Source organism: Phyllobates terribilis, unplaced genomic scaffold, assembly GCF_046119375.1.
Source record: "Phyllobates terribilis strain yellow unplaced genomic scaffold, ASM4611937v1 Scaffold_47__1_contigs__length_9908305, whole genome shotgun sequence".
Classification (NCBI taxonomy): domain Eukaryota; kingdom Metazoa; phylum Chordata; class Amphibia; order Anura; family Dendrobatidae; genus Phyllobates; species Phyllobates terribilis.
The window spans coordinates 6,151,805-6,175,856 of NW_027362807.1; the positions used below are offsets into that span (position 1 = coordinate 6,151,805).

General features: G+C 43.7%; 1 protein-coding gene across 2 annotated transcripts in view; it reads right to left on the reverse strand.

Annotated features, from left to right (window-relative positions):
• Positions 1 to 901: 901 nt before the first annotated feature.
• LOC141191555 (uncharacterized) overlaps positions 902 to 24,052 on the reverse strand; it is a 278,908-nt gene continuing 255,757 nt past the window's right edge. Inside the window, exons 6-7 of one of the 2 annotated variants that reach the window (XM_073661463.1) lie at positions 5,319 to 5,409; positions 902 to 2,685 (exon numbers count right to left, since the gene is read on the reverse strand). In XM_073661463.1, the coding sequence (XP_073517564.1) occupies positions 1,154 to 2,685; positions 5,319 to 5,409 (1,623 nt within the window). In that variant the 3' untranslated portion in view covers positions 902 to 1,153. Of the gene's footprint in view, positions 2,689 to 5,318; positions 5,410 to 24,052 lie in introns of both variants that reach the window. The other variant, XM_073661462.1, reaches the window with a different exon arrangement.

Below are 24,052 nucleotides of genomic sequence, written 5' to 3' on the forward strand. Positions count from 1 at the left end.
ATTATGCACTGTTCGAACAAGTTCCTCAATAGGAACGAAACGTTTCCACTGCGATTACCACCATGACTGTGTCAATAAACCACTGGATTTCTATTGAAGACTGGAGCGCTGCCTTTATCTTCATTAGATACAGAGATAGATATATGATAGATATGGGTAGATATTGTAGATAGATATATGAAAGATAGATATGAGGATAGATATATCTATCTACCTATGTATTTAAAGAAAGCGCAGCAGCACCCTGTGAGGGCCAAGATACATAAAAACAATGGAAACATTAGATCTAAACTGTATTACTCAGTAAGCTGTACTTACAAAAAACAAAGGTTCTTAGCGCATAAATTAGCCAATTCGTGTGTGCCCATCAACCGCAGCAAGGAGACCTCCCATCTGATGGGTCCTGCTCTACACTACATGCCACTTTTGGGCTACAAGCCTACAACTTTTGACAATACATGTCAATTCTGGGCTAAAACGCCTACAATTTAATGGGCTGGTAGAACTGGCTATACATCAACTGCTGGTTAATGGGAGGAGTGCCGAGTCAGGGAGGAGGCAGTTACAAACCTCCTATAGTCATAAATAGTAAGAAAACCTGACCAGCACCTCCTAAGTGTGAACAGGTGCCAGCTGCAATAACTGCACAATGTATATAAAGAAAGTGCAGCAACACCCTGTGAGGGCAAAGTACATAAAAAATAGATAGCTGTATGGATAGATAGATATGCATAGATACCGTGGATAGTTATATGATAGATAGATAGATATGATAGATAGTTAATATATAGAAAAATTGTCTGCGAGATATATCTTCAGCAGCACCTTTTAAAAAAAAACAACAGAAAAAAACATGATAGATATTCGCTTATGCAACCAAGGTGTTAAATAAATTGCTAAATTTTCAACATTTTCACCAAAATTCTGATATTTTCACAAATAAACAAATTGACCTAAATTTAAGGGAAACGTAAAGTACAATGTGTCATGAAAAAACTATCTCCGAATAACTGTAATTCGTTAAAGCGTTACAGAGTTATTGCCACAGAAAATTACACTGGTCAGAATTGTAAAATTTGGCCTGGTCAGGAAGGAAAAAAACAAGCTCGGAGGTGAAAGGGTTAAGATGATACAATTTTAGGTTAAAACATTTTTAACATTCTGAACATGAAAAAGGCTTCTCCCCTGTGTGAGTTCTTTGGTGATAAAGAAGAGATGATTTGTGTACAAAATATTTTCCACATTCTGAACAGGAAAAAGGCTTCTCCCCTCTGTGGGTTCTTTGGTGGCTATCAAGATGCGCTTTCCGGTTAAAACATTTCCCACATTCTGAACAGGAAAAAGGCTTCTCCCCTGTGTGGATTCTCTGGTGGCTATCAAGATGCGCTTTGTGAGTAAAACATTTCCCACATTCTGAACACGAAAAAGGCTTCTCCCCTGTGTGGATTCTTTGGTGCCTAACAAGAGCCGATCCAGTGTTAAAGAATTTTCCACATTCTGAACATGAAAAAGGTTTCTCCCCTGTATGAGTTCTTTGATGTGTAAAAAGAGTTGATTTAGCTCGAAAACATTTTCCACATTCTGAACATGAAAAAGACTTCTCCCCTGTGTGGATTCTCTGGTGTATAACAAGATTCCATTTTTGGTTAAAACATTTCCCACATTCTGAACAGGAAAAAGGCTTATTTCCTGTGTGACTTTTCTGGTGCTTAACAAAACTTGATTTCTGTGTAAAATATTTCCCACATTCTGAACATGAAAAAGGATTCTCCCCTCTGTGGGTTCTCTGGTGGCTATCAAGATGTGCTTTGTGAGTAAAACATTTCCCACATTCTGAACATGAAAAAGGCTTCTCCCCTGTGTGGATTCTCTGGTGCCTAACAAAACTTGATTTCTGTGTAAGATATTTCCCACATTCCGAACAGTAAAAAGGTTTCTCCCCTGTGTGACTGCTCTGGTGTCTAAGAAGAGATGATTTATTTCCAAAACATTTCCCACATTCTGAACATGAATATGGCTTCTCCCCTGTGTGAAGGCTCTGGTGTCTAACAAGGTGTGACTTCACTACAAAACATTTTCCACATTCTAAACATGAAAAAGGCTTCTCCCCTGTGTGACTGCTCTGGTGTCTAAGAAGAGATGATTTATTACCAAAACATTTCTCACATTCAGAACATGAATATGGCTTCTCCCCTGTGTGAAGTCTCTGGTGTCTAAGAAGAGATGATTTATTCCCAAAACATTTCCCACATTCTGAACATGAAAATAGCTTCTCCCCTGTGTGAGTTCTCTGGTGACTAACAAAATTTGATTTCTGGTTAAAACATTTCCCACACTTGGAACAAGAAAATCTATTCTCTACTGTGTGAATTTTTTGATGTTTAAGAAAAGACTTTTCAAGGGGAAAACAATTTCCATATTCTGAACATGAAAATGGCTTCTTTGCTTTAGGAGCAGTTAGTTTTTTAATGCTTATTTTGTGACTATGATTTTCCTTAGTAGTCGGTAATGAATCAGAAGACAGGACGTGTCTCAAAGGATCAGATGACAGATCTTTGCTGTGAAGGAATGATAGTATATCTGGAGTAATGACATTCACTTCAATTGTATCCTGTGGAATCTCAAGATCATCTGATTTAAAAATTGAAGATGTCGGCTGTCCCTCTGATCTCCTGGTACAGTCATCTGCTAAGAATAAAACCAATTATTATTATTTTGAATACAATATATTTTTTTAATTAATATTTTTGAACATTTCTACTTAAACTTTCCATAAAAATGCCAAGTTATGTAAAAATATTGAATTATTCACCAAGACAATGACAGTTCACAGTCTAATGGAAAACCTCAAAGGATGAACCAGTGGTGTTCAACTGTTTGTTCATTCTGCCTCCAAATTATGGAATAAAAAGCCAAACAATGTTATGTAGGCAAAAATAATACCAATAAAAACTTCTACTCATCTCACAAAAAAAGTCCCCACTCAGGTCCATCATCTGTCAGTGGAAAAACAGATGTTTCCACATTATTAGTGGCTCACAGGCTCTTGAAAAGCAGCATGGCTTCCATAAACTAATCCAGCAATATCCGCTCTCCCAAAGTCAGATCTCCCCCTCGCTTCTGAGCCTTGCAGTGTGTTCAAACCACATTTAGCATCCATGTATTTGGCAATACTATAGTGAGAAGAACCCACTTAATTTACGGTGTGGGTCTCCTGGAGCACAATCTGGACACTATGTGTTGGGTAATAAAATGGCAAATGTGCAATTTTCCCTCTTCAACATCCACTGCGTGCTAATTTCTGGAAAGAGGCTGTGGAGTCAAAATAGTCACTACTATTCATTGAGGGCTATAATCTCCAAAATGGAGTCACTTTATGGGGATTTATACTGCTCTGGTTTTCTACCATTTTGTTATATTAGGGCTTCTGCAAATGGCGTATCCCATCTCCTCTGGGATCTGCTCCTGCGACGTCTGCTTCAGTCACCAGGAGACCCCTTATTCATTCTGCAGGTGGCGCTGGTGATGGAGCAGACGATAGAACCAGAAGCTCTGGGCGGCGCAGGCTCTGTCCAGCCACTAAGATTAGGGTTGCTGGGACCAGTAGTACCATCCAGTCTGACAGTATGGGTGTGTGTTGTCCAGCTGGAGTAATCTGTTCCCTGCTTCAGCAATTTGGAAAGCACCACACCCTACTAAAGCTGGAAGCATATTGCCGGAAGCGGCCACATACAGCCTTGTTCTCCTCTGGTTCAGTCCTCTGTGCTCAGCCCCCGGCTTGTGTATTTGTTTCCTGCTGTGACTCCGACCCATTTACGGACTACTCTTCTGTCTTCTGATTTTGTATTTTCTCTGCCCTCCTGGTTCTGACCCATATACCTGACTATTCTTCTTGCCATGTCACACCACAGAACAGCAGGTAACACCGTGGCCCAAGCCTAGGGATCTCTGTGTAAGTCCAAATCCATGGTAAGGATTGGTTAAAGGGTGATGAGCAAGGCAATCCCTGGGATGTGGAAAACGGAGTAGATGGTGCAAGCCTGTTCGCGGTGGCCATCTTTTCAGCTCCCAGGTAACTATGAACAGTGCCCCCAATACATTGTGTCTGCAAACTATTCCAGCAAGATCTGTATTTAAATAGCTAAATGGCGCTCCTTCCCTTCTTATTCCTTCCATGTGTCCAAACAGTAGTGTACAACCGTATATAGAGGATTGTCGGATTCAAGAGAAGTTGGAAAATAATTTGTAAGGTCCATTTGTTTTCTATTATCCTTTGTGAAAAATTCCAAAATTATCACCACATAAAGTGACACATGTCAGATTTGAAAAATGGGGCCTGATTAGCAACACAAAATAGGCTGCAGGAAGGGGTTAAATCAGAGTATTTTGGGCACTAACTACTGTGGTCAAAACTGTGAGTATAGACAATAACACATCTACTGAAATGATCAAACTCAACAGTCTCCATCAGTAATAAGTGAGTAACTAGTGGTGAAACCTCTCTGGGGTAATTGGAGTATGGGGCTCGGGGGCTCTTGGCAATCTAAACTATCGTAAGGGACAATATTTTCTGTCAGATGAGTTTCAAGAAGAAATATTAGACGTTCAAAGAGAACTTTTTATAATAGTGCAGACCTGAGGTGTTTAGCTTAGAGATATATCATGGCACAGGTGTAATGTTTTCTGTATAGTTTATCACAATCTTGTTTGAAGTTAGTTGGTTTTAAAAGAAATTGAAAAGTCAGGATAAAGGGAAACTCTGTTATTATTGTACAGAAATTCACACTTTGCCCTCACTGCGCATTTAATGTTATCAATCATAGTAAGAGTGAATGTTGGTCAAAAAGACTGGACCTGGTCTTGTAGGGACCATATGAGGACATTCAGTAGCACAGAAGGGAGAGAAGGTAGATTCATCCAATAAGATATCAGGGATCTAGGAAGCCAACAGCATCACTACCCTCCGCTTTCTCTTACAGGCCCATCATAATATTTTTCTTAAAGTGATTTTCTAACTTGTCAGCACATTCTACGTATGCAGTCATTTGGCTTTGTGGTTTACAGATTTGGGCAGGTAACGGACATCGTCTCGTTATCCCAGGGGGTAGGTGGAGCCTCCAGGTTGTAAGTTCTATGGAAAAGGGTTTCAATGCCCAAAATCATTTGAACAGTTTTCGGTGGAAGAGAATGTTGTGGTCTAGAAGCAAAATGGTGATCACATGATTGTGATATGGCCGGACTACACCACCGATAAAGCAGCCACAGCCGGTGACTGAGAAGAATCTGTGACTTCTCTGCATTTAGTGGATACTACTCACCTGGGTAGTCATATGTAGGAATCTCCTCTTTACACCACTCATCACCCCTCACATATGTCTCTGTAGTATTAATATGGGTCAGATCTTCACCCTGAAACAAATATTGTAAAAGTCACAAATAGATGACAAGTCACGTCTATGATCAGCTCTAATCCTGCCATCTCCACCGTTCTCATTACACAAATAGAAAACATATAATACTGGTGGATAAAACAAGACTGAACACAAGACCTTCACAGCCCTCTACATATCATAGGCGAGATCTCATGACACCTTCTCTCCATCTACCTGATGATCCTGAGGAACATTGGGATCTTCTTGTTTACAGTCCTATGGAAGAGAATGGGGACATCTCTCTGGTGTTGTCCTCTTACTGGATAGAACTGGAGGAAACACATATAGGGACTGAATTCATTCTTTACATACAGATAATTATAGTCCATGTGTATTTAGTCCTGTCTATTACCTGGTGATGTGAGGGGCTGGGGAACCTCCATCATGACGTCTTTATACAAATCTTTGTGTTCTTCTAAATACTCCCACTCCTCCATGGAGAAATAGACAGCGACATCCTGACACCTTATAGGAACCTGACACATACAATGATACCGTCATCCCCCAGATGCTTTCGTTGTGCTACTGTATAATATCCCAGTATTCCCAGTATTGTCCATCTGTTATTCCCATAGGTAAGAATGATGTAATGTGAAGTCATCAGAATCTCTCACCTCTCCAGTAAGCAGCTCAATCATCTTGTAGGTGAGTTCTAGGATCTTCTGGTCATTGATGTCCTCATGTATCAGGGGGTGAGATGGAGGCCATGTGATTGGGCTCAGAGGTCTTCCCCATCCCTCAGTCACAGGGGCCTGACAGCGATCGCTAGAGGTCTTCTTCACTACTGTGTAATCCTGGTTATGGAGAGACACATTAATAAATCTCACTACAGACATTTCCAGAGTCCTCTCCTCTCCAGTTCTGTCCATCTGTTATTCCCATAGATAAGAATGATGTAATGTGACGTCATCAGAATCTCTCACCTTTCCAGTAAGCCGGAAGAGGATCTCTAGGGTGAGGTGTAATATTCTCTCCGCCATCTTGTCTCTGTCCAAATCCATCTTTGATGATTCCATAAGGAAAATTCTCTTTAATAGATCTTCACTGAGAAGATCTGATATTGTAGGGACCTGAATGAGAAGATGATGAGCCTATGTAACATCATAAAAATCCTGTGTAATAATACAATTACTGGAGATAATAAGGGGAAACATATGAGGAGATATATTATTTTACAGTATTTAGTTTTCTTCTTTACATCTACTAATAAAACCTATATATTTTAGGCCACAGACAACAAGCAGTTTCTTCCTTGGAGTCTGCAGCTGAACACGTTTCTCATAGACTCATCTTCCATGAAGCTAATCTCGTCTCATTTACCAACACTGGAATCGGTATTAGCAATACTGCAGGAGATATTCATTACAAGTAACATGAGAAATAACTACTTCATGATGAGTATGACATTCATCTTCACTGGTCGTCTATATGAATGTTTTCCGTCTTCCCCTGACTGTAATTTTCTATCTCGTTAGATCTCATGTGTGATTCACACACAGAAGTTTGAGGCTTTGATACATGGTAAGGTTTTTATTATTATACAGAGTAGGACTATTCCGAATGGGTTCACCATGCCATGGTGGGATAGCTTTCATGCTATTTTTTATCAAAAACAGTGTCGCTAAGAACCCCATTTTATTTAAATGCACTTTTCCTTTTTATTTATTTACAGCAGGGTTTATGAACATTTTTCTTTTTATAGTTTTTTTCTGATTTATGGCCATTGTAAACATGCATTTTTGTGCTGCATGGATACCAACTTAAACCAAGCTCAAATTCTGTGTTTTTTCACGGGCACTATAGTGGCCGTGTGAGCTGCTGCTATGGATGATACACCCCTAACTATCCAACTATTATGAGGTACAAATCTCATAGGTTCTGAATTCATTAGTATCTGCACTAGGAATGAGGCCAAGTGAGTATTTATTAATGGGAATCCACTCCACTGACTACCCCACGGCTGATGAAAGGGAACCTGTCACCCGCTGGGACTTATCTGTCCTCTAATATGGGCATACAGGTGATAGAAATGTGAATCTATACTTACCTGTATGCCTCAAGCAGAGGTCTGTTTGCTGTGAAATAGCTTTTTATTCAGTGAAGATTCCGATGTTTGCGGGCCGGTGGACGGGAAGAAATGCCCTGTGACGTGCAGTTACCATGTCCAGGTCCCGCGCACTTCACTTTTTATGGAAGACGCAGTTGTACTGTGTACTGTGCAGTCATAGTACTGCAGGGATCTTGTGTGCAGGTGCCAGTGAGTCACTGTGACTTCCCGATGCCTGGGCACAAGATCCCTTCAGTACTATAACTGTATAGTACACAAAACAAGTGCTTCACTACCGTAAAAAGCGTGTAGGCGCGGGATCTGGACATGGCGACTGCATGTCACAGGGCACTGTGACATGCAGGAAAGGGGGGAAATATTTTAATCAACACAGTAGGCGGGGATTTCTTCCCATCCCCTGGCCCGCAAGCATCGTAATCTTCAAAGAATAAAAAGTAATTTCACAGCAAACAGACCTCTAATATGAGGCATACAGGCAGGGTCAGACTGGGGTGTCTGGGGCCCACAGGGAAAATTTACTCTAGGGGCCCACCCTACAGCTATATGTAAATACCGGTTAGCCATTATTCCCGTTATAGTGGAGCGTTGACTGTAAAGCACAGGCGGCTCCTGCACATCTACTGTGCACATACTATAACTGGGATGTACACAAAATTACGGTTCTTTAAAGGGTTCTTTGATGAAAACAAATCATCATCGATCCACAGGTTAGATAGGTGATATCTTATTGATCGGTGGAATCCAAGCATTGGAAACCGCACCGATTGGAAGAATGGGGAATTTTTATCCTCATTTTAAAATGCAGCAGCAGGTGGGATGTCTGACCGTAGCTACATTCATCATCTTTGGGGTCTTCCAGAAAAAGCCAAGTGCAGCCCCTTAGATAATGAATGGATCAGTGGTCGAGTCGCACATGCTGCTCCATACTAATGGGGAGAAAAGCTCCACATTCTGAAGATCGGTGCAGGTCCCAGCAGTCAGACCCACACCAATCAATAACTTATCCTTTGGCCTTGTTCACACGTTCAGTATTTGGTCTGCATTTTACATCAGTATTAGTAACCCAAAACCAGGAGTGGAACAATCAGAGGAAAATTATAATAGAAACACGTCACCATGTCTGCATTTATCACCCACTCCTAGTTTTAGCTTACAAATGCGGATGTAAAATACTGACCAAATAATGAATGTGTGAATGGGGTCTTAGGATAGGCAATTACTTGTTTTCACCATATAACACCTGTAAGTGCATATTAGCTACTGTGTAATAGTCACAAGATAGGGAGGGGTTAAACATCCAAGTATTTAATCTCTTTTGGAAATCAAGAGTCTTACCCTTATTGATGTCAGAGAGAACAAAGGGCCGCCATACACAATACAATCCACTATACCAAGACCAATAATGCCACATACAAGGGAGAAATACTGCCACACCGTGACCAGACTACATATTAACACCACATTGTGACCGAATAATACCACATACAAGGAACAAATACCGTCACACTATGACCAGACCACATAGTGATCGAATACCACATACAGGCGATTAATACAGTCACACCATGACAAGACCACATATTACCTCCACATAGTGACTGAATAATACCGTCACACCATTACCAGACCACATAGAGACTGAATAATACTGTCACATCATGACGAGATCATATATTACCACCACACAGTGACCGAATAATACAATACTGATCATTAATAAAAAACACAATGCTAATAACACTAATATTATCATTGGTGACATACACAGTAGCTCTGTATATAGTGTCAGTGTAGAGGTAATACAGGGATCATCGGTGACATTATACACAGGAGCCCTGTATATAGTGTACAGGTAATACAGTGATCACCTGTGACATTACAGCATATACAGAGTACCCAAAAATGCTGTAATACAGGTATATACAGGTGATACAATGACCATCTGCATACAGAATTATGGGCCCCATGTAATGCTGGTCCATACAGCGTATGGGCCCTCATGATGTTGCTCCATACAGCGTATGGGCCCCCATGATGTTGCTCCATACAGCGTATGGGCCCCCATGATGTTGCCCCATACAGCGTATGGGCCCCCATGATGTTGCCCCATACAGCGTATGGGCCCCCATGATGTTGCCCCATACAGCGTATGGGCCCCCATGATGTTGCTCCATACAGCGTATGGGCCCCCATGATGTTGCTCCATACAGCGTATGGGCCCCCATGATGTTGCTCCATACAGCGTATGGGCCCCCATGATGTTGCTCCATACAGAGTATGGGCCCCCATGATGTTGCTCCATACAGAGTATGGGCCCCCATGATGTTGCTCCATACAGCATATGGGCCCCCATGATGTTGCTCCATACAGCATATGGGCCCCCATGATGTTGCTCCATACAGCATATGAGCCCCCATGATGCTGCTCCACACAGCATATGGGCCCCCATGATGTTGCTCCATAAAGCATATGAGCCCCCATGATGTTGCTCCATATAGCATATGAGCCCCCATGATGTTGCTCCATACAGCATATGAGCCCCCCATGATGCTGCTCCATACAGCGTATGGGCCCCCATGATATTGCTCCATACAGTATATGGGCCCCCATGTTGCTCCATACAGTATATGGACCCCCATGCTGCTTCATACAGTATATGGGCCCCCATGTTGCTCCATACAGTATAAGTGCCCCCATGCTGCTCTATACAGTATACGGGCCCCCATGTTGCTTCATACAGTATACGGGCCCCCATGTTGCTCCATACAGTATAAGTGCCCCCATGCTGCTCCATACAATATATGGCCCCCCATGTTGCTGTATACATAAAAAAAAAATCAAATCCTAACCTCTCCCGTTCCCGGCAGGTCTGGTGTAGTCAGAGTCTTGACTCTGCAGTGCTCAGAGCAGAGAGCGGTAGTGATGTCACTGGAGCTGCGGGGAACGAGGAGAGGTATGTATTTGAGGAGGAGGGGAGGGGGCTCTTACCTCGGTGGGCCGGATGGTGACGCGGCCGACGGCCATGAGCATTGCGGCGGGTCAGGTTCGCGTGCATTCGCCCCTGCCTCCCGCGCTTTTAAAGGGCCCATGTCCCTAATTTTTTTTTACATTTTTTTTTACTATTTGTCGCTGGGGCGGCGGGGCCATGGCCCACTGGGAATTTTGCCGGTACCCCGCCAGGCCAGTCCGACCCTGCATACAGGTATGTATAGCTTAACATTTCTAACACAAGTATGCCTATATTAGATGTCAGATAAGATCCAGGGGATGACAGATTCCTTTTAATCAGCCGTGAGGTAGTCATAAACTCAGATATGTATCAAGGTATTGTAAGGTGGTTAATGGTCGCATAGGAGGTATGTGTCACAGAGATGACCTGTCTCTGTGATGTAACCCAGAGTGTTTTTCTAAGGCACATAAGCACTAAGAGGATCGTTTGGTGCACCTGGGGGCCGATTTACGGGTAGGAGAGAATGGGCAAGTCCAGCTACCCACATAACTCATCTCTAGGTGTGGTTATCAGCCTATAAAATGGAGTCTGTTGTTTGGCACATGGTCTGTGTGTTTGGAGGGAGAAGGCTTCCTGTGTATGTTTGTCTTCAGACCAAGCCAGGACACTGGAGGCTACCCCAACTTGTGTGCCACACAGGCCTGGCTGAGCAGAGACCTGCTAAGGACATTTACTTTGTTTGCTTGATCTAAAGGCCATTTGCTTTTCTGTTTGGCTTCTGGGTTTATGAAGCAATAAACCAACATGAACTTTTAAAGGAACATGTCTCCTGTTTTCTTCCCATCGCATACAAGTGAGTAAAACCCCTACAATATGTATAAAGAAAAGGGTATGGTACGCAGAGAATGTTTCAATAATTCGCCTTAACGCGTTTTCCCAACAGGTTCTGCATGGTGTGCCTAATAGCCAGGTGTCCATGGTTAAATATTCTAGTTCATCATGGAGGCCCATTCCCATTCCTAGAGGTGAATTGTCACAGGATATACAGAATGGAGTCTGTCTACAATAATGTACTGCACCTACGCTACTTCTCATGAGCTAGAAGTCCGATAATGTCCATCCCCTAGTGTGCATGTCCGGAAGTGACGTGTATTATACTGAAACGCCAGATAAACTGATTGACGCCGCGCCACTCGTACCTGCGCATGCCCATAGTTATCATTCCACACTGGAGCGCATCTAGGATCATTGTCAAGAATGCGCATGCCCAGATGTCTGCGTTCCACGCCGGAGCGCATATAGTATTGGATTGCATTCCACCAACAGAAAAATCCTCTCTCTGAGATCAGCGTCATGGGAGACTAAAAACAAGTATTGCACATCCTCCCATCATGCAATAGGCATGTAGATCTACTTTATCACTACAAAATATATGGGATGATGGCCCACAGTATATTCCTAAATGGTCAAATTTGACCCCTATTGCATAATTAGAGATATACAATGATCACCACACTTGTTAGTTACTTAATAGTATAAGTGGGATATAACTGATAAGAAATAATTCTGATATAGAAGCTCAGATATCTTGATGAAGTAAAACAATATGTGAACCCCATTCACAGGGAACTGAGTAGCAATGGGTAGAGTATAAAATCCAAAAATGTAATCCAGAATGGGGCTGTATTCATACAAAACAAGCATAAGAAATTTGCTCATTGAGTCCCTTAGGGCCTAGTGAATCCAGTCTGGAAATCCACTCACTTTCCTTTTTGAGGATACATCTATTGTGATTACCTCCTCTCACATTGGGTTTAACCACCTAAATGATGCAAAAGGAGATGTCTCCGGTTTCACCTCGATGTACACTGTTCATGTGTCTCACTAATGGGGTGTCCCGACCATGGCGTATTTCGCCCAAATGCCCCCCCACAATCCTCTTGGTCGTGCATACATAATCTAGGGGGCAGGTGCATGTGGCCACATATACAAGTCCTGAGGTTTTACAGTTGGAATAATCCCTCTGGAAAAAGGCTTCAACCGTAGATGAACTCGAGAAAGATTTACATGGTCTCATCCAATTACGTCTACAACATTCTCCACAACTAAAGAAACCACAGATTCTTCTATCTAGCCAAGTCCACTTGGGTGCAGGTTTTTATAGAAACTATGCACTAAACGGTCCCTAATTGACCAACCCTTTCTGAAAGTTATTGTGGGAGTAGATCACACAGCACCCTCAGGTCCAGGTCGGCCACAAGTACAGTACAGACCAAAAGTTTGGACACACCTAATTTAAAGATTTTTCTGTATTTTCATGACTTTGAAAATTGTACATTCACACTGAAGGCATCAAAACTATGAATTAATACATGTGGAATTACATACTTAACAAAAAAGTGTGAAACAACTGAAAATATGTCTAATATTCTAGGTTCTTCAAAGTAGCCACCTTTTGCTTTGATGACTGCTTTGCACACTCTTGGCATTCTCTTGATGAGATTCAAGAGGTAGTCACCGGAAATGGTTTTCACTTCACAGGTGTGCCCTGTCAGGTTTAATAAGTGGGATTTCTTGCCTTATAAATGGGATTGGGACCATCAGTTGTGTTGTGCAGAAGTCTGGTGGATACACAGCTGATAGTCCTACTGAATAGACTGTTAGAATTTGTATTATGGCAAGAAAAAAGCAGTTAAGTAAAGAAAAACGAGTGGCTATTATTACTTTAAGAAATGAAGGTCAGTCAGTGCGAAAAATCGGGAAAACTTTGAAAGTGTCCCCAAGTGCAGTTGCAAAAACCATCAAGCACTACAAAGAAACTTGCTCACATGAGGACCGCCCTAGGAAAGGAAGACCAAGAGTCACCTCTGCTTCTGAGGATAAGTTTATCCGAGTCCACCAGCCTCAGAAATCGCAGGTTAACAGCAGCTCAGATTAGAGACCAGGTCAATGCCACACAGAGTTCTAGCAGCAGAAAAATCACTACAACAACAGTTAAGAGGAGACTTTGTGCAGCAGGCCTTCTTAGTAAAATAGCTGCTAGGAAACCACTGCTAAGCACAGGCAACAACCAGAAGAGACTTGTTTGGGCTAAAGAACACAAGGAATGGACATTAGACCAGTGGAAATCTGTGCTTTGGTCTGATGAGTCCAAATTTGAGATCTTTGGTTCCAACCACCGTGTCTTTATGCGATGCAGAAAAGGTGAATGGATGGACTCTACATGCCTGGTTCCCAACGTGAAGCATGGAGGAGAAGGTGTGATGGTGTGGGGGTGCTTTGCTGGTGACACTGTTGGGTATTTATTAAAAATTGAAGGCACACTGAACAATCATGGCTACCACAGCATCTTGCAGTGGCATGCTATTCCATCCAGTTTGCGTTTAGTTGGACCATCATTTATTTTTCAACAGGACAATGACCTCAAACACACCTCCAGGCTGTGTAAGGGCTATTTGACCAAGCAGGAGAGTGATGGGGTGCTACGCCAGATGACCTGACCTCCACAGTCACCAGATCTGAACCCAATCGAGATGGTTTGGGGTGAGCTGGACCGCAGAGTGAAGGCAAAAGGGCCAACAAGTGGTAAGCATCTCTGGGAACTCTTTCAAGATTGTTGGAAGACCATTTCCGGTGACTACCTCTTGAAGCTCATCAAGAGAATGCCAAGAGTGTGCAAAGCAGTCATCAAAGCAAAAGGTGGCTACTTTGAAGAACCTAGAATATAAGATATATTTTCAGTTGTTTCACACTTTTTTGTTAAGTATATAATTCCACATGTGTTAATTCATAGTTTTGATGCCTTCAGTGTGAATGTGCAATTTTCAGTCATGAAAATACAGAAAAATCTTTAAATGAGAAGGTGTGTCCAAACTTTTGGTCTGTACTGTACATCCTAGTGTTTTCTGAGGATATTAAAGATAAGGTCACTCTGATTGTGACAAGTTCCTATTACTTGTGTTACCCCATATTTTTCTTGGTGTCTTGGTTAGGTATGGAGGAGTGTCTGTCTATCCTGTTTTTCTGCAAACAATTGTGCGGAATCCAAAATGTACTGTGGGTACCTTTTTCCTTGAATCTGGTGTTCATGTCTATTGCCTGTATATTAATATCTGTGACATTAGAGCAGTTTCTACTCAACTGTAAACATTGGCCCTTGGATATTGCTTGGTTTTTTTTTTTTAGTAATTTAATAGTTTATTAGTGCTTGTAGGTTTATGATAGATGAGTGTCCCTAGGGTCCCATCCCGTTCTTTCTTGATTGGTACATCCAGGAAAGGCAACTGGTAATAATTAAACTCTGATATAAATCTAAGGACGACTCTATGGATATTGAGTTCCCTGACAAATTCAAGAAACTGCTCACTCGTCTCTGACCAGATGATAAAAATATTGTCAAACTATCTATATCATACCCCAATATATGGATGCCACCACTTATCATCCCTGAATAGTGTGGTTTCCTCCTATGAGCCCAGGAATAGGTTAGCATACGAGGGGGCACAGGGGCTCCCCATCGCAGTACCCCTGAACTGGTGGAAGTACTTCCTGTCAAAAAGATAAATGTTGTGAGTAAAAGTGAGTTTTAGAAGATCCTCCATGAAGTCATTATGTCTGCTACACTCTATTGACCTCGATTTCAAGAAATGTCTTACTCCTCTGATACCATCCTCATGCGGTATATTACTGTACAAAGCCTCGATATCTAGTAAGGCCTGCTCCCCTACATGCATGTATACATGCTCAAGGGTCTACATGTAGGGGAGCAGGCAAAGGGAAGACCATTGCCAGAGGGAGTATTCCAACTACAGGACCTCAGGTGATACTGCGGGAACATTATACTGTGTGTGGGGGCATCATACTGTGTGTGTGGGGGATGGTGGTAGTGTAGGAATATAATATACACCTGTTTATATGGAATGTGTTCATTCCCTTGTAATCTTCATATACTTCATGTTCATCCCATGTGCAAGATACACAAGAAATCCATAATATCTCTCCATATGTTTAGACCTGTAAGTTTTTATGTTCATTATTTTTATTTATTCCTGATTGTCATTCTTTTTAGTACGTCCCGGAACATTAAACTGTGTGGGGGGCATCATACATCCTGCATAAGGGGTATAATGGGGGCATTACACTGTGGGGGGCATCATACATCCTGCATAAGGGGCATAATGGGGGCATTACACTGTGGGGGGCATCATACATCCTGCATAAGGGGTATAATGGAGCATTACACTGTGGGGGGGGGGATCATACATCCTGCATAAGGGGTATAATGGGGGCATTACACTGTGGGGGGGGGGGGATCATACATCCTGCATAAGGGGCATAATGGGGGCATTACACTGTGTGGGGCCATCATACATACGGCATAAGGGGCATAATGGGGGCATTACACTGTGGGGTCATCATACATCCTGCATAAGGGGTATAATGGGGGCATTACACTGTGGGGGGGGGATCATACATCCTGCATAAGGGGCATAATGGGGGCATTACACTGTGTGGGGGCATCATACATACTGCATAAGGGGCATAATGGGGGCATTACACTGTGGGGGGCATCATACATACTGCATAAGGGGCATAATGGGGGCATTACACTGTGTGGGGGGCATCATACATCCTGCATAAGGGGCATAATGGGGGCATTACACTGTGGGGCCAGTAAAGGGGTCCTGTACTATGAGAACAATACGTTTCCTCCCTTCCTGTCTCCATAGTTGGGTCGTATGTATCTATTACAGGAAACAGAACAAAAACCTTATGATTCTTATAAAGGGACAGCACAAGACCCCCAAAGTGTCTCCGTGCTGAAGGGGTTAATGCCCCCTGCGCCCAGTAATGGGGTCTCCACATACCTCCACCTGCAGAGCCGCCACCACATATATGGCTGCACTGTGCGCACAGGAGCTGTGATGAGGTCACAGGAGGGGAGGAGTCAGGGGTCACATGATCAGGGGCCTCAGTGGATGCAGGACTCTGCTGTGCTGGTTGTCATGGTGCTGGATGAGCTGAAGTTTATGTGTGGGGTCAGGAGGGGTTTACAGTGTGGATGTAGCGGAGCCGTGTGTGTACGAGGTGTACGAAGCAGAGCCGCGTGTGTACGAGGTGTACGGAGCGGAGCCGCGTGTGTACGAGGTGTACGGAGCGGAGCCGCGTGTGTACGAGGCGTACGGAGCGGAGCCGCGTGTGTACGAGGCGTACGGAGCGGAGCCGCGTGTGTACGAGGCGTACGGAGCGGAGCCGCGTGTGTACGAGGCGTACGGAGCGGAGCCGCGTGTGTACGAGGCGTACGGAGCGGAGCCGCGCGTGTACGAGGCGTACGGAGCGGAGCCGCGCGTGTACGAGGCGTACGGAGCGGAGCCGCGCGTGTACGAGGCGTACGGAGCGGAGCCGCGCGTGTACGAGGCGTACGGAGCGGAGCCGCGCGTGTACGAGGCGTACGGAGCGGAGCCGCGCGTGTACGAGGCGTACGGAGCGGAGCCGCGCGTGTACGAGGCGTACGGAGCGGAGCCGCGCGTGTACGAGGCGTACGGAGCGGAGCCGCGCGTGTACGAGGCGTACGGAGCGGAGCCGCGCGTGTACGAGGCGGAGCCGCGCGTGTACGAGGTGTGCGGAGCGGAGCCGCGCGTGTACGAGGTGTGCGGAGCGGAGCCGGGCGTGTATGGAGCGGAGCCGCGTGTTTACGAGGCGTGCGGAGCGGAGCCGCGTGTGTGCGAGGAGTAGGGAGCGGAGCCGTGTGTGTACGAGGTGTACGGAGCGGAGCCGGGTGTGTATGAGGCGTGCGGAGCGGATGCTGCCCCTCTCCAGGAGCGATCACAGCAGCAGCATGGCATGAGACGTTCTTGTACTACACGGACTGTCCTGACAGAACACAGCTCGTCAGGACGTAGCCCCGACCTCCATCGACAGCCGGACAGTCCCATTGGATCTGGGACGGTTGGGAGGTTTCTGTATATAAGTTGTGTGTGATAACTGTAGAATTATTAATGTCTTAGCATAAAAGGATGGACCTGAGTGTTTGTGCCGGGGTCCACATGCATGGAGGGGTTGAGGCGGTGCTGGCTGTATTATGCAGACGGCATCTGCCTGTAACAGTAGTAACCAGAACCTACTAGAAACTCTGCACCAAAATGAAGCAAATCCTTATTCTGGGAGCTTCGCCTTGTACGTAACACCCCCGGATCCGGTACAAGCCGGGCAGATGTTCTCATTCATGTCATTTTCTGCTTAAGGTTCTGCGGTTTTCTGGCCAACTATAAAAAAGAAAAAGCGTAAAACAATATTTGTTTCTGCTGCATTGACATAAGTACAATCTTTCATTATATATAAATCTATTACACGTCGGGTCAATGCTGTAAAGGACAGTAAAGTGCCATGGTTGTGGTTTTTGGGTCTCTCTACTTCCCTCCCAAAAATGCAATCAGAAACTTGTAACTACTGATCTCTCCACAAGAAGAAGCCGACAACTCCATCAATGGAATCATTTTATAAAATTAGGTCTTCGCAAGATGAAAATGGTCTCATAAACCACATTTTTTTTAAAATGTTCACAAAAAAAAACCCAAACAAAAAATAATAACCTTACTTTGATTTTTTCCCCATTTTTCAATACTTTATGTGCTAAATTGAATGTTCTCATTCCAAACAACAACTAGTCCCACAAAACACAAGCCCTCCGTCTATGTGAATGAAAAAACAAAGTTATATTTTTTGGGAAAAAGGGGAGGAAAAAAACCAAAAATTGGTCTTGTCAGAATAATGTAATTGCTATATATATATATTTTTTAAATTGAATAATTTTACCTAAAAATTGTGATCTGTTATAATATTATCATTCTTCATGCGAGATTAATCATTAGTCTGTAGATAAATCCAAACATCTGGAAGATGTAGAACAATATATCTCTGATTCTCTTCTGCCAGGATAAGCGCCTCCTTTCTGTCCTTTCTGTGATTGAGAAAACACTTGAAAGATTCAGAAAGTCCGATGAGTTTTTGGAGCTTATTGTAAAGGGTCTTAATGACGACCTGGGAAAGAAACCACCAGAAACAAAGGATCCAACCAGGTAAGTTCTAATGATCCCATCTGATAAAATGATCAGCTTTATTTCCATGGGATTGTTCTGTAGAAGAGATGGGGCCTGCAGCATTTTCATCCTGAACTTCACTATGTATAGATGTAGCAAAGCTTAATGTGACAATTCACACACCGCATTGATAAATTGTCTCAGAAGGTTAGCTCTCATAACAGAATTAAGATCACTTATAGTGGAACTAAACTTACAATTTGTTTTCAGAATTGTGAAAATTATGGCACTTTGCAAAGCACTTCATTAGTTTCTTTGGCGTCATATCCATAAAATGATATTAAAGTGGCCTCCAGACCCTGCTTTTCCCCAGTGCAGGAGCGTTGCTGGGGTCCTAAGAGATCAGGGACCCAAGCCCCAAAGTACATGTTTCCCCATATAACCTCCCTGCCACTTAAAAGAGGATTTATACATATAGAATTACAGTATACCACTGTTACTAATCTAAAATACACTATACAAAGACCAATATTCCCAAAATTACTACTATACAAGGCCAAAATGATCCTGCTACACAATGTCCTCTACCATCACCACCACACAGTGAGTCCATATATGAAAGAAAACCCCCCAGGGTAAAAGACCATCAAAGGAGTCCAGGAGTATAAAATCTATCATATTTATTCAGCAATAGAAGAATAGGATGATGGGGGAAGGGACACAACACATATGTGATTGTTAGACATGTAAGCGAAAAAAAGCCAGGCACGCAAGGAAGGGGCCATTCCAGGTATAATGGCTGTCTATAGTATCATCATGGGTATACTAAAATATCCCAAAATAGACACCGCATATATTCCACTGGGGGCAACAGTCATCATATGCAGGTGCATCTCACTAAATTACAATATCATCAAAAAGTTAATTTATTTCAGTTCTTCAATACAAAAAGTGAAACTCCTATATTATATAGAGTCATTACAAACAGAGAGATCTATTTCAAGTGTTTATTTCTGTTAATGTTGATGATTATGGCTTACAGCCAATGAAAACACAAAAGTCATTATCTCAGTAAATTAGAATAATTAACAAAAAACACCTGCAACGGCTTCCTAAGTGTTTAAAAATGTCCCATAGTCTGTTTCAGTAGGCTCCACAATCATGGGGAAGACTGCTGACTTGACAAATGCCAAGAAGGCAGTCATTGACACCATCCACAAGGTCCCAGAGTTCCAATTTTCCTTTGGAAATCAAGGTCCCAGAGTCTGGGGAAAGAGTGGAGAGGCCACAATCCAAGCTGCTTGAGGTCTAGTGTGAAGTTTCCACAATCAGTGATGGTTTGGGGAGCCATGTCATCTGCTGGTGTAGACGTAAAATAACCTGGCACTCAATTGACATAGGAGTTATTATTTTTGAAAGAATTTTAATAATAAATTGCACTACAACAAGCAGACGTTTCGGTCACAAGGACCTTCATCGGTGTACTACAAAAGTGAAGAAAACAAAAATAAGTGTCACATGCACAAGTATAAATACAGAATACATGGTACAATATAATCAAAAAGTCATGTAAACATGATACAGAGTATACAACATGGGAAAAGGATGGGAAAGAGGACTAGGACGACAAAAGGAAAGGATGGGATGAAATGAGAGGAGGAAACCTACCAAGTATATTATGTTGGGAGGAGTAAGGCTGTGGCCGGGTATGGCACAGAGTACTGTGGAAGAAAAGAAATGTGAGTAGAGGGACAGATGCCACAAGTACTCATGGAGTAGAGCTAGAGGTGGAAAATACCTGTGGGATGCAGTGTCCAAGTGCAGCCGCATGGGGAGATGCACTTGGACACTGCATCCCACAGGTGGCATCTGTCCCTCTACTCACATTTCTTTTCCTATGTCAATTGAGTGCCAGGTTATTTTACGATCGGATTAATTCTTTTTTATATTGATAGATTGGGCGATTCTGAGCACGGCAATACCAAATATGTGTATGTGGGTGGTATTTTTAGAAGTTTATTTTGAATGGGGTGAAAGGGGGGTGATTTAAACTTTTATATATTTTTAATTTTTTTTATATTTTTAAAAACATTTTTTTTACACTTTTTGCTTGCTTCTATAGTCTCATTAGGAGACTAGAAGCAGCAACTGTCCAATCACCTCTGCTACATACAGGTGATGAGCAGATCAGCTCTATGTACCAGAAATGCTCCTGTGCCGACCACTAGGTGGCGCTCATAGAGTCAGTACATGACAATCACTGGGGTCTGCTGCAGACCCAGGGTTGTCATGCCCACCCATCAGTGACCCGCGATTACGTGACGGGGTCACCGATGGGCGGGGTAAGTGACGCGCTTCCGGCGCGGCGCTGTTAAATGCCGTTGTCAGAGATTGACAGCGGCATTTAACATGTTAACAGCCGCGGGTGGATCGCCATTCCACCTGCGGCTGTTGGGGGCACATGTCAGCTGTATAAATCAGCTGACATGTGCCCGGTTCAGTGTAAGCTCAGCGCCGGAGCCCTCACTGAACCGGGGGTGATAGCCTAGTGCGTACTATTACGCCCCATGCTTTAAAGGGGTTAAATGGAGTATAATATTTGACAGCTCCCAAAAATTTCAGGATTTTTACGGCAGTGATATGGGATCACGTCTGATGACCACAGTTTTAGGCACTGGCCTTGTAGTGTGGTATTGGTCTGCGACCAAGTGTGAATAGGTTCAACAAAACACAGCTGGCAGACTTTAAATGGAGGGTAATATTTGGCACGCTCCACAAAATGTCACGATTATTAGGTAAGGTGTGTATAGGAAAATGTTATTTAAGGAAATAAAATGTACATTTTATTGGGGATTCCACTGCAGTCAGGGATTTTAGTCCAGTGTTTTCCTGTAACTCACATAGCAGTAGAAGACAAAGACAGAAACACAATACACAAATCCCCTTCAGGAAATAAACCGCAATAGAGCATGAAAATAACAAAGGGGACTTAGTTAACAGAATTGTGATCAAAATAATGCGAAAGCCATTCCGCCTCATCACTGCGACCCTTATGGGACAGTCCTAACTCTAATATTTAACACCTTACCGTTTGTCACGTGGACACAGAGACATGGAGCGCAAGATGCTTTCTGTGAGCTGGAAAGCTTATTCATCTTGCGCCCCATGTCTCCGTGTCCACTGTTTTGGTTCAGTCTCTCTTCACTTATCCACATGTACGTCACTTCGCAAACGGTAAAGTTTTAAACATAAGAGTTAGGACTGTCCCATAAGGGTCGCCGTGACGAGGAGGGATGGCTTTCACATTATTTCGATCAAAATTATGTTAACTAAGTACGCTTTATTATTTTCATGCACTATTGCGATTTATTTATTTACTGCAGTGTGTTTGTGTATTGTATTTCTGTCTTAGTTTTTTTTCTGGTTAGTGGCCATGTGTGAACATGCTCTTACATGCTGCAAGCACGACAATTTAAATTCCAGTTCAGGTATCGAGGTTTTTTCATATAGCAGCAGGTTATATGGATTAAAATAAAGGTTCATTTAAATAGCTGTCATGAATTATAACATGGTGCTGTGGGATATTTGCAGTCTGTGACTTTTTTGTTTAGTAATTTATTTCCTGAAGTGTAAACTTGATACATAAAACAGCAGTGTCCGTTATGATGACATCACAAAGCACATGACAGCACCGAGAACATGACATCATAGACCTCACATGACATCATAACTGCTACAGAATGTACAAAGTTCTATTCCTGAGCCATCTTGTGTCACAGCTTGAAGAGGACCAGTCCAGGTAAGTAGCTCATCACTGAACGCTGGGGATCGGGTCACATCGGAAAGGGAGGAGGACTGGCTGCACAGCATTGTGTCACAGCACAAACAGCAGAGCAGGATCAGGAAGAGATCTGCAGTGTGTGCTGTATGGACTGTGTCCTCATCCCCATGATATTTCCAGATGATTATTAGCTGCATTGTTTTCTTTCTTCCTGACCTTCCTCAAGGCTGTTCTTAGATCTGTGGAGTAACTATCATACGTCCCGCAATTATCAAGTGAGTAGACTTTTTGGGATTCAGCAAGAAGGTAGGTGTGCGTGCATGTGACTGTGTGTGTAGGCACAGCATTGAAGGTTTGTGTGACCCCAGATCTAAAGGGAAGTGTGTCTGTGAACCCAGCACTAAAAGGATGTGTGTCTGTGACCCCACCAATAAAGTGATGTGTGTCTGTGACCCCACCAATAAAGGGATGTGTGCCTGTGACCCCACCAATAAAGGGGTGGCTGTGTGATGGTTTGTGTGTCCCTGCACTAATGGGGTGTGTGTTTGTTTCCTCAACACTGCAGCACTGAAGGCGTGTGTGCACATGTGTTTGGCACACATGTACATGTCTCCAGAAATGCAGCACTGAAGGGCTGTGTGTGTGGCCCCAGCACTGAAGGTGTGTGTCTGTGTCTGTTTGTGTGACCTCAGCACCAAAAGGATGTGTGTCTGTGACCCCAGAAATGAAGGGGTGTCTCTGTGACCCCATCAATAAAGGGGTGGCTGTGTGATGGTTTGCGTGTCCCTGCACTAATGGGGTGCGTGTTTGTGTCCTCAACACTGAAGCACTGAAGGGCTGTGTGTGTGGCCCCAGCACTGAAGGTGTGTGTCTGTGTCTGTTTGTGTGACCTCAGCACCAAAAGGATGTGTGTCTGTGACCCCAGAAATGAAGGGGAGTCTCTGTGACCCCATCAATAAAGGGGTGGCTGTGTGATGGTTTGCGTGTCCCTGCACTAATGGGGTGCGTGTTTGTGTCCTCAACACTGCAGCACTGAAGGGCTGTGTGTGTGGCCCCAGCACTGAAGGTGTGTGTCTGTGTCTGTTTGTGTGACCTCAGCACCAAAGGGATGTGTGTCTGTGACCCCAGCAATAAAGATGTGTGTCTCTATGGCCCCATTAATAACGGGGAGGCTGTCTGATGGTTTGCGTGTCCCTGCACTAATGGGGTGTGGGCTTGTTTCCGCAACACTGCAACAATGATGGGGTGTGTGCACGTGTGTTTGGCACACGTGTACATATCCCCTGAAATGCAGCATTGAAGGGCTGTGTGTGTGGCTCCAGCACTGAAGGTGTGTGTCTGTGTCTGTTTGTGTGACCCCAGCACCAAAGGGATGTGTGTCTGTGACCCCAGCAATGAAGGGCTGTGTCTCTATGGCCCCATCAATAAAGGGGTGGCTGAGTGATGGTTTGTGTGTCCCTGCACAAATGGGGTGTGTATTTGTGTCCTCAACACTGCAGCACAGAAGGGGTGTGTGCACGTGTGTTTGGCACACATGTACATATCCCCTGAAATGCAGCACTGAAGGGCTGTGTGTGTGGCCCCAACACTGAAGGTGTGTGTCTGTGTCTGTTTGTGTGACCTCAGCACCAAAGGGATGTGTGTCTGTGATCCCAGAAATGAAGGGGTGTCTCTGTGACCCCATCAATAAAGGGGTGAATGTGTGATGGTTTGTGTGTCCCTGCACTAATGGGGTGTGTGTTTGTGTCCTCAACACTGCAGCACTGAAGGGGTGTGTGCACG